Source organism: Oreochromis aureus, linkage group 4 (assembly GCF_013358895.1).
Source record: "Oreochromis aureus strain Israel breed Guangdong linkage group 4, ZZ_aureus, whole genome shotgun sequence".
NCBI classification, from domain to species: Eukaryota; Metazoa; Chordata; class Actinopteri; order Cichliformes; family Cichlidae; genus Oreochromis; species Oreochromis aureus.
This window is the reverse complement of record NC_052945.1, coordinates 22,045,827-22,057,395: the sequence shown is the minus strand read 5'-3', so window position 1 is coordinate 22,057,395 and position 11,569 is coordinate 22,045,827. Positions and strand designations below refer to the sequence as shown.

General features: G+C 37.4%; 2 gene segments (V, D, J or C); both read left to right on the top strand.

The window, feature by feature from the left end:
- The first annotated feature begins 333 nt into the window (after positions 1–333).
- LOC120439881 lies at positions 334–919 on the top strand. The segment is given in 2 exon segments: positions 334–398; positions 487–919. Coding segments are annotated over 2 exon segments (402 nt in total).
- A 4,099-nt stretch (positions 920–5,018) lies between these two features.
- Positions 5,019–5,537, top strand: LOC120439888. The segment is given in 2 exon segments: positions 5,019–5,111; positions 5,218–5,537. Coding segments are annotated over 2 exon segments (366 nt in total).
- Positions 5,538–11,569: the final 6,032 nt, after the last annotated feature.

Genomic DNA, 11,569 nt, shown 5'->3' with positions numbered 1-11,569 from the left:
CAACAGAAATCAGGTGCATCTGCAGACGAACAACTTGACAGCAGGAAGATTCTGTTGTTTATTATTGTGCTCGAGAGCCACAGGGACACAAGAAGAAACACTGTACAAAAACCCATCAAACTACGTCTAACACTGATTCATTCTTGTTAAAATAAATCTGTTTTAAAGTTGCATTTCAGTTTCTCACCTCTCCAAACTCTCTGTTAGCAAAGCGGTAACACATGTTTCAGTTATAACCTCACAGTTTCCATGTGTATGCAAAGTGAACTTCCTCTCAGTTTGAAATAAAGACTTGAAATCAGTGCGTCAGTTTCATCAGATGAGAAGCTCCCATCAGATCACCTTCAGCACCAACATGTTCTCTGTAGCTCTGCTGCTGCTGCTGGCTGCTGGATCCTGTGAGTCTCACTGAACACAAACACTGACAGCATGGACAGCACACACTGTTACTTTTATAGAACCATATTCAACATGTTTTCTCTGCAGGTGTGAAATGTGAACAGCTGACACAGACACCCTCTGTGATTGTGCAGCCAGGTCAGCGTCTGACCATCACCTGTCAAGTCTCTTATTATATGGGCAGCTACTACACAGCTTGGATCAGACAGCCTGCAGGGAAAGGACTGGAGTGGATTGGGATGAAATACACTGGGGACTCTCACTATAAAGATTCACTGAAGAGCAAGTTTAGCATTGACTTAGACTCTTCCAGCAACACAGTGACTCTAAATGGACAGAATATGCAGCCTGAAGACACTGCTGTGTATTACTGTGCCAGAGTCTCACAGTCTGACAAAGCATCAGCAGAGCTGAACAAAAACCCCTCAGTAGCCGAGCAGCTGTAGCATGAAGGCACCAGAGGAGGAGCTCTAAGACCAGCAATGTATTCAAAGCTTTTCAGTGGGAAGGAAACAGCTCTTAGATCAGGGGTGTCAAACTCCAGGCCTCGAGGGCCGGTGTCCTGCAGGTTTTGGATCCCACCCTGTGTCAACACACCTGAATCAAATGATTAGTTCATTACCAGGCCTCTGGAGAACTGCAAGACATGTTGAAGAGGTAATTTAGACATTTAAATCAGCTGTGTTGGTTCAAGGACACATCTAAAACCTGCAGGGACACCGGCCCTCGAGGCCTGGATTCCGACACCCCTGTCTTAGATAAACTCTTCAGTTTGTGTGGAAATTCTACAAAACTGATTTTGAAATATTTGATAAAAAATGTCACAGCATGAATAAGCTCTACTGTGTTCTTTAATAAAAATGATTTCAAATTGTCACTTAAAATGTTTTCATTGACAGGCTAATTGTTTTTAAAATTGTGTTTTGACTGCATCATCTACAACCAAAACCAAAAACCTGCACAGACACAGATTGCGGCCCACGTCACCCCTTCTTGCGGCCCAAATATTGAAAAAATATAATACAATTTGGCCCTTGAAGTTACTTTTTTTGTTATGGAGTATTTATTTGTTTTTGAGTGCAATATTAAAATAAGTTCTTGAAAAAAATTAATATGAAGACAATATGACCAGAGAGTATAAACATGTTGAGGGATCGGCTGTGTTAGTTCAGTAAGAGAGTTATTTGTGAAGAAAGCAATTTTCACTAGCAGTCAAAAACTAATGTGTACGCTTCAGTCTGAATTTTTATTTTGTTAAATACGAATAAAATGATAGCAGAAGTGCTGCCGTGTGTCTGGCCAGAAAGAGAGTACCAATTCGTTTATTTGGTAGTTCAATGAAAGCCTTCAGCTAGTTAAGAGTGAGAAAAAAAACTGTGTTAACGTTTGCAGTTTTGTCTTGTTATATAATATTTGAAATTTAACAAACAAAACATTACATTTTCAGGAATATTTGTGTTTGTGTTTTCTTGGTTTTTTTATGACTTGAACACTAAAGTGGTCCTCCAGTGAGATGACAGTGCCAGCAGTGGCCCACAGCTCATTAAAGTTTGAGACCCCTGGTCTAAAGTCTGAAGACGATTTAGTAATAATAGAGATTGTTTATTATCATGCTGAAGAGTCACATGGACTGAAAATAATTCAGCCAGATCCTCTACAGGAGAGACTGAGAGTCTCCCCAGGCCTATTCAATACAGGGCCGGAAGGAATGGACTCCAAATTCTCTCCTGTAACACCTGCAGAGAAAAACAAATAAACAAAAAAATAAAAAAATCAACCACCAGGAAAGAGATCTTCAAACTGTTCTGGCATCAGTCACTGACCAGAAGAATCCTAAACAAATGCAGTGGCCTGTCAGGATTTGATTTACAAACAGACCTTTGTTTCCATAGAAGCTGAAACACTGAATAACTAAAGCAACAATTTTTCAAATTATTTAAACTCCCATTTTTTGTACAAACAACCGTACTACTGTATATTTCAGATTTCATGAAGTATAACAAAACAGGCAATTTAACTCACTCTGTTCCAAAGGAAGAATGCTGCTCTAGTACACGGACACAGTGTTACTATATGGGGTGTATCTTCATCAACCAGATCGTAGGACGGCCTATTTTAAAGAGCTTGTGCTCAGAGATGCCAGAGAGATTTTCTGGATACTACATTTTTATTTTCTTTAGGAAGAGTTCCTGAACCCATGTGGTGGGGTCATTGTCCTGTTGAAAAACAAATGCATGCAGGAAAAGAAACCGAGCCCATTTGTAGTGTACATGTTAGGCACAGCACACAGTACAAGCAATAAAGAACAAGTTCAACATCAACACAGACTGTTCTAGTAGTGCATTGACTCTAATGATCAGTGTATTACTGTGTCAGATAACCAACCATTTTTTTAGTCTTGTGATTTATTAAACATTTCTCTCCTCACTGATAATAGACTTTGTATGATATAATATATGATACTATATAATATCATAATCCTCACTCCACCCTCACTGGATGCAAAGAAAACACATACATTGAAATTTTCAAAGGTGTTGTTGTAGCCGATTGTACCAAACATCCATAAAATAACGACAATAAATACAACCCAATTAAAAAAAATACATAAATAAAAAAAATGTTTACAGTCTTATTATAAAATGCAGCCATTGTAAAAAGGGTGAATTCAATTCATTTGAATTTTATGTGACCCAGACATTTTAGCCCCTCCCTATTTAAATCCAGATGGCTTACTTAGGTTCTGTTATGACTGGCTGTCCTCTCAAAGCACTTCGTTCACACCTTCTCTTTCAAGATGATGCTCAGACTGTCTGTTCTGCTGACAGTGCTCTGTCTGCCCTGTAAGCTGCTTCATTTTCTAACACAGCATGTAGAAATTAGTTCATTAAATGTTCCTGAATGTATTTATAACTTCACTGATCTTTTTTTATTTCTTTTTCATTTTTGGCAGGTTTGAATGGTCAGGCTATGGAGTCCATTCCCTCCACTCCAGTGCTGAAAACGCCTCAGGAAGCTGTCAGTCTTTCCTGTAGAGGAAGTGGTTTCAGTTTTGGCAGCTTTGGAATGAACTGGATCAGACAACCTGCTGGAAAAGTCTTAGAATGGCTTGGGCTTATTTGGTCTCATGGAAGTAGAACTGCTTATGCGAGCAGTGTGGAAGGACTTGCAGTCAACAAATGAAGAAAACAGGGAAAGATAAATTTAAGATAAATGTAAGATATTATGTCTGGCACCATGCTTTTACATACAGAATGAAAGCTGTGGACTTCTTTTTATTATGTGCGCTGTTTAATAACATATTCATCTGTTGTTGTTGGGAAACATGCCTGTACTTGAGAGAGAACAGTTTTAGTGCACTGTTGAATTCATTATTTGTTAATTCATAAATAAACTGTTTGAAAATATTAAATTAACACAATTAAAAACTTGATATTTGGCAGAAACATTTTGAAGCCAAATGTACTTAACTGGTTTTCATGCACAGCAACATACATCACTCCAGGAGGTACAAAACATCTACTTCTGTGTGTTTTAAGATACACAACATTAAGTACTTACATGTTAAATTTTCAGGGGGCGTAATATAGATGTATAATATGCACATACCTTCAAATTCTCTGACAGCCAGGTTTAAAAATAATACATAAGCAATAAGGCCGACAGGACCTGACATGTACTTGAAGAAGAAAAGTAACTCTATCTGACACTCGAGGTGAATTTGAGGAAACCAAAAATTTTAGTGAAGGAGCCTTAAGTACTTGTGCAACGACAAGCCTACTTTTATATCCATGAAATTTTCCATTCAAAGTATTTTTTTTACAGTCTTCTATAAAGACTTGACCTCATCATGTCAGTTTCAGCATTAAAAGTGAAGCACCCATCAGGTCATTTTTAATTTTCTCTACAGCTCTGCAGCTGTTGGATACTGGATCCTGTGAGCCTCACAGCTTCAGTCAGCCAGCCAGCAGGAAAAAGGACCGGGGTGGATTTGTATCTAATGTGTTGGATATACTTGTGCCACAGTCACAATAACAAAAACCACCAACACCAATATTTTAATTTTCTGTACTTCTGATTTTAGATGTTGCACAGGTTAAAATTCAACATTTTCCTCACAGAACACATTCAGCCTCTGTGCCTTTTTAAACATATATTAAACCCCAGAGACAATCAATAATTACTGAAACACTGTTGGATTTATACCAACAGTAAGGATTGGGGGAAAAAAACTACTGAGCATGTAAGACTTCATCTAATTAAGGAAGCACAGCTGATTGTGTAATTTAAATGAATTAAGAACTGATTTTTATCAAAATAAAGAATGAAGAACAAATGAAATCATTCAGATTCATATGTTTTTAAACATTTACATAATAGTTATATGCTTATGTTTATCCTTAAGACTTCGGATAAATGGCTTATTTAGCAATTATTTAATTATTTTTGATTATCATACTGCATGATGACGAAGCTGTTTCAAATAATAAATGCTACAATGAAAGTCTGACTTATTAATCATAAGAGATGCCAGCACAAGAGCCCCTCCCTCTCCATAATATCCTGATGCAAATCTTCACTGTGTGCTGTGTACTTCTGTGCTGCTCACTCGTCTTGTGCTGTGTGTTGATTGTTGGAGCAGCAGTGAAGAATCTCTAGACTCACAATGACACAGACACTCACTCTGCTGCTGGTTGCTTCTTTGCTTCACTGTGAGTTCTTCTGTTTCTTATTGTTTAATATTTTTCCAGGAAACAACGAGTGCTATAAGAACATTTTGCAGATGTCTGTCTCACTTGTTCCTTTTTAACTCCTCAGGTGTTACAGGTCAGAGTATGGAGTCCATTCCTTCCAGTCCTGTAGTGAAAAGGCCTGGGGAGACTCTCAGTCTCTCCTGCAGAGGATCTGGTTTCACATTTAACTGCTGTACTATGCACTGGATAAGGCAAAAGCCAGGAAGAGCACTGGAATGGATGGGAATTGGCTTTTCATCTTCCAGCAGCAACAGATATGTGAGCAGTTTGAGTGGACGAATAGAAATCAGTAGAGATGACAGCAACAGCATGGTGCATCTGAGACTTTCCAGCCTAAAGCCAGAGGACTCTGCTGTGTATTACTGTGCCAAAGACACACAGTGATTTAAGTAATGAGAGAGGCTTTACAAAAACCTTCAGCCATACAGTTTCACAGGATCCTACAGGGGGCAGCAGATGATCAAGAATATGATGTTCAACTCACTGTTACAAAAACACCTGTGATTCTACCATCTGTGAATAAATATTAGTAAAACGCACAGAATCTAAAAACATGTTATGTAACAATGAAAAACAATGTGAAAAATAAAATTCATAAACATTTAACCACAATTTTAAGAAGAAAACAAGAAAACAGTAATGAAAGTACACTGTAAAATCTAATTAGTTCCCAGAACTCAAAAAAATTATGGAAACTCGTTGCCTCAAAAAAATTGAGTAAAGCTTAGCTAAAAATGACTAAGTTAGGACAACTTATTTACTTTGAGTACTCTGTACAAGCTCATTTGTTCCCAGAACTCAAAAAAATTGGATCAAGTTTACGTAAGATGACCAAGTTAGGGCAACTTACTCATTTTGAGTACACTGTACAGCTTTGTTAGCTCCCAGAACTCAAAAAAATTATGGAAACTCGTTGCCTCAAAAAAACTAAGTAAAGCTTACTTAAGATCACTGTTAGGACAACTAATGTATAAGTTGTCCTAACAGTCATCTTAAGTAAGCTTTACTTTAGTTTTTTTGAGGCAACGAAGCTTCCATAATTTTACTACTTAATACTGCAAGTCTGCAGTATTAACAATAACTTGATATTTCTGACTGTACAATACTAATTGTTTACCTACTGACAAACATGTTAAGTTCAACTAAATGAAAAAACAATTTGTGGTACCATGAATATTTTTAAAAATAATTAACAACAATTTTTGTAATGATGTTAAAATCAGCCCAACTTTTATTTTCAAACACAACAAAGTATAACAGCCAACATACTGGACACTGTTCTGCTGAACAACAAACAATTATATTGCCATCACGGTTATAATCTTACAATGAAACAAAGTCTCAGATTTAATTATTCTGAAAATAAGTTTAGGCCTACCACAGTTTGTTTTGTACTTACATTACTTATATAATCAAAATAAAATATTTGTTGTTCTGTCACAAGTGCAGTCTCTAATTTAAACAACACATTTGTTTTCCATTCCAACACAGGAGCTGGAATGTTGTATTATTTTAAGGATGCTTGTTTCCAGTCCAGGCATTACTGCCTGGATGACTGTCATGGATCGAGGTGATCCAAATGTAGGTGCAGAAGAAAGTCTTTAACTTCCCTTAAGTACACTGGCAGTGGATGTGGGTTGGAGATGCAATGAGCTTGAACCTGCAGGCGACCATCTTCACTGACCACACCATCTGTGACGGAGGACTCATCTCTCCTGGTGTCCTGCAAGCAAACAATCATATTTTTTGGAACATGAACTTAATTGCTTTCTTAAAACATTTTTTTCTGCATTTGGTATAAAACAGACTCCAATTTAGACAATCTCAGGCTCCCCCCACCGGAGAGGTGACATTCAATGTCCCAAATTGTCAGTCTGGATAACCCTGACCACCACCCAACACACAATAATGTCATGAAAGCATCATTTTAAAAAGGGCTATGCAAACATGGCCTCCCCTCTGTCAGTGCGCCCCAGGGTGGCTGTGGCTACAACGTAGCTTGCCATCACCAGTGTGTGAATGTGTGTATGAATGGGTGAATGACTGGATATGTAAAGCGCTTTGGGGTCCTTAGGGACCAGAAAAGCGCTATATAAATACAGGCCATTTACCAATAACTTTCATTCTAATGATGTGCAAAATGATTTTGGGCACAAAACAGATTTTGCTGTTAGAAAACTTGCAGACTTCACTATATACAGTGTAGACCCTCTAAACTAAGTTTGGGGGATGTGATCTTTCAAGAAATGCAGACCAAACTGTTGTTGTTTGTTCACTTACACAGCATGTCTTGTAGAATTAACTGTGGTCACCAGCAACAGCATAGTGCAGTCACATCTCAAGTCTAATAACAGAAGACAGGAAAAGATCAGTAAAGAAACAACTTCCCAAACCAAACCACAAATAAAACAATAAGTAAAACAGGCTGATCTAAAGTATGATTAAAGTTCAGCCTGATTAATATAAATGTCACTGACAGTTGCTAATATATTGGAAAACCAAAATACTTACTGATGTCTTTCTGTCCAACAGCAGGAGTGCTGGTCCCGAGCCTCAAAGACAGTAAGAAGCAAGCAGAGGAGAAAAACAGAACATTTTTCAGAAACTGATTTGATCCTTAATGGCTGTGCAATCATTGTAACATAGAGTTTGCTTATGTTGTTAAATAAAGGCTAGATTTGACATTAATAGATGCCACAGATGTTGTAAAGCTGCCACAAAGCATGAAAAAAAAAAAAATAGACGTCTCCGAAAACGTCGGAGCATTTTTGCAAATATGTGATGTCTTGATAAATCGAGCAGATATTTGAAATTTACACAGCTACATTGTCGCCTGAAAATATCTTAAAAGTTTATTTTGTGACCCAGAAAAAGTAATAAGTTTTTCAGCAGCGCTCCTCCGGCATTGCCGCGCTTACAAGTGCGCACAGGCTCCGACAACCGTGGCCGATGCGATCCTCCTTTTCCCCAGACTACCCTTTCTGGGTCACAAAATAACCTTTTAAGATATTTTCAGGCGACAATGTAGCTATGTAATGCTCAAATATCTACTTAATTTATCAAAATATCACATATTTGCAAAAGTGCGTCCACGTTTTCGGAGAGCTCTGTTATCCACACCCCACACCTACCCCACCCCTAACGGCTGCACCTCCCGAAGAATTTTGTCTGGGCTCTTATCTCACTTATTTATTTCAAACAATCAACAGAAAATTTCACCACATAGTTTTATATTAGGTTTTTAAGGCTGTGGTGTTAATTTTTAAGTAAGACGAGCCCAGCGGCAGCAGCAACGCTAGGCTAACACTAACTAGCTAGCAAGATTAGAAACCTGGTGCTAAACTAAGAGAAGCCACAAAATCAGTTTGAATAAGAGTAAACATTTACTCACCAAGTCAGTGTATCAGGTAAAGATCCACAGCAATGACAACAATAATATATTGAGCTGACGCTTCTCCAGGTTTGCTCAACATATTCCATAACAAATGCACCGTGAACATGCGGACTGATCCGAGGGGGAGGAGGACGGTAGTCACGTGGCATTTTCAAAACACATCTTTCATCCTTCCGCACTGAGAAGCAAAACTTCCAGCTTACTTAGTTTTTCTAAGTTAAGACAACTCAAATAAATGGAGTTTATCAGCGTTTTTGCATAAAAAGTACTGGTAACTTATTTAAATTGAGTTCTAATAACAAATTGATAAAAATTGAGTTCAGCCTATTTAATATTTTTAATTAAACACAATATTACATTTTACAGTGTATAGGATATGTAGAAAAATAAATATTTTCACTAATTTTCACATGAACACATAATGTTTTAATTAATTATCTTTAAATTCTGAGTTAATGCCTTTAAATTTGTTCTGAGTTAACTTGGTGAAACCCTTGTTGAAAGATAAAGCGCTAAAAAGACGAGTCAGGAAGGACAATGAAGCAGAAACAAAGGGAGATGAAGAGAAACATGGTACTTAAATAAATGAATTTCTAAAAAAATAAATAAATACCCTTTTTTATTTTACTTTGGGGTAAAGTCAGGAAAGTCAGGATACTAAATACTAAAATCAGGAAACAATAAAAATAATTGTCTCTTTTTCTTACCAGATACAGTGTTTCAATGCAGTTTTTACTTTAAATTACTGATCAAACCCTGCTGAACATACATGATGAACCATGATGAACATACATATTACTTGCATATATGTCTGTTTGGTTAGCTTGAACATTTCTTTTGTTAAATTGATTGATGATGAGGAGGAGCTGATGCAAACTCAGACTGCTTCCATCTTTGAATATGTGCAGCAGAATATAAAAACGGACATGACAAGATTGAGCTGCACCACTGAAGACTGGCAGGAAAATGGCTTTGATGATAAACTGTCATGAGATTATGGTTGTTTTTATTCTCTTGTTAATTTACAGACCTGGTAAGAACAGCTTAAAAATGTTAAAAGATAAATGTTTTAATTACAGAAGATAATTCTGGATGACTGTTTGTAGGTACTAAGAGTCAAACGCTGACTGAGTCTGAGGCGGTGGTAAAAAGGCCTGGAGATTCCCACAGACTGACCTGTACATACTCAGGGTTCAGTAGCCATCACTGGAACGCTTGGATCAGACAGGCTGCTGGGAAAGGACTGCAGTTTGTTGCTACTATCAGCGATAACAGTGGCAGCATCTACTACTCTGAGTCAGTCAGAGGCCGGTTTACCATCTCCAGAGACAACAGCAGAAAGCAGGTGTATCTGCAGATGAACAGTTTGACGACTGAGGATTCAGCTGTTTATTGTTGTGTTCGCCACTCACAGTGACACAAGAGGGAGAAATGCAATGCAAAAACTCAGCTGTTTGCTTTCGGCCTTTCACAGTCATGTGAATTAAAACAATATAGCAATCATGCTCCACAAACATACTTGAAAACACAATAAAACAACCTTATTGCAAAAGGATTTTATGAAGCCTTCATGTTCATACGTACTTGTGCCTACGAAGAATAAAGTGACATAAAAAGTTACAATTTTCATCTGTCTTCTAAATGATGTTCTTCACTGTATAATGCCAAGTGTATCATACTTCAAATACAAGTTCTTTTAAACATCAGTGTGTTTTTATTAATCCCCTTTTTATATTTTTGTTTGTTTAAGATAAACTGTGAGCAATAAATTGCACAAAAAAGCTGAATGTACAGTAGCTAATAGTAAATGGTTAATTGACTGGTTCTTATGTAACATGTTTCTACTCTCCTTGAACACTCAAGGTGCTCTATACAACATTACTGTGTTAGGATGCCTGGGTCGGTGACCCAGAGTTTTGAGTTTATTATGTTATTTATCATTTCTAGTCTTTGGTTTCTTTGTTGGAGTTCTGTCTTATGGTTTATGCCTCTGTGTAATCCTTACTTGCTGTCTTCCCTGTCTGCTATATCCCCGTGTCCAGTCAGTGTCTGTGTCTGCCCTGGTCCCACGTCTCTGTTCCCCCTGTTGCAGTGCCTGCCTGTGAGTCTGTGTCTTTAAGTTCAGTCTGTGTTATGTTTCCTGTTTTACTTTGGAGGTGCATGTCTTATGTTAATGTATCTGGTTTTGCTTCCCCTGTTTCGTTAGGCCTGATTTGCCCCAGCTGTGTTTCCCTCCTGTTGCCCATTCCCTGATTGCTCCCTCTATGTATTTAAGCCCTGTGTTTCAGTTTGTCATTGTTGTGATCTACCCTTATCTTGCTGTGTGTTCTGTTAGTCTTCCGGTGTAAGTTTACTTTGATATATCCAGTTATATTACATTTGAGTTTAGCATTAAAGCTGTTTTGAGTTCAAGTTTTGCCTCCGAGTGTCTCCACCTTGGGTCCTCCTACTACCATTCCTGCCTGCACACAGCCCTCACATAACATATTGTTGCTACAATAAAACAAACTGATATTTAATTTCTGTGTTTTATCTGTCAGAAAGTTCAATAAACACTCGAGCTATTATCTCATGTTCATGGTTTACAGAGTTAACTCCTCACACCTCATTCCAAACTGTTACTTCTTGCCATCAACTATTTTGTCCAATATTGAGATCATAAGTATTTGTCATGATTATTCATTGACTGTTATTATAAAAATGTTTTTATTGCACCGTGATGGAAACAGAACACTGCTTTCACATCTGAACAAATCTTTGTGTGGAAATAAAAATCCTGCTCTTTTCCACCTAAATTCTGTGATCGTTTAGATGAAAAATAAAAACAGATGTCATAAAATCCAAAAAAAAAAAAAGTAAATTTATTTACATTACACGTCCTAAGCATAAATTCACGTGTTCATTTATGCTCAGGAACATCATTAAGGATTCAATCTCAAAACATTTTTTGAGATTGTTTTGAGATTCTTGTAGAATCCTTCCAGAGTGTGATTAGCAGAAAGTAAATTGCTGAGGTTACTGT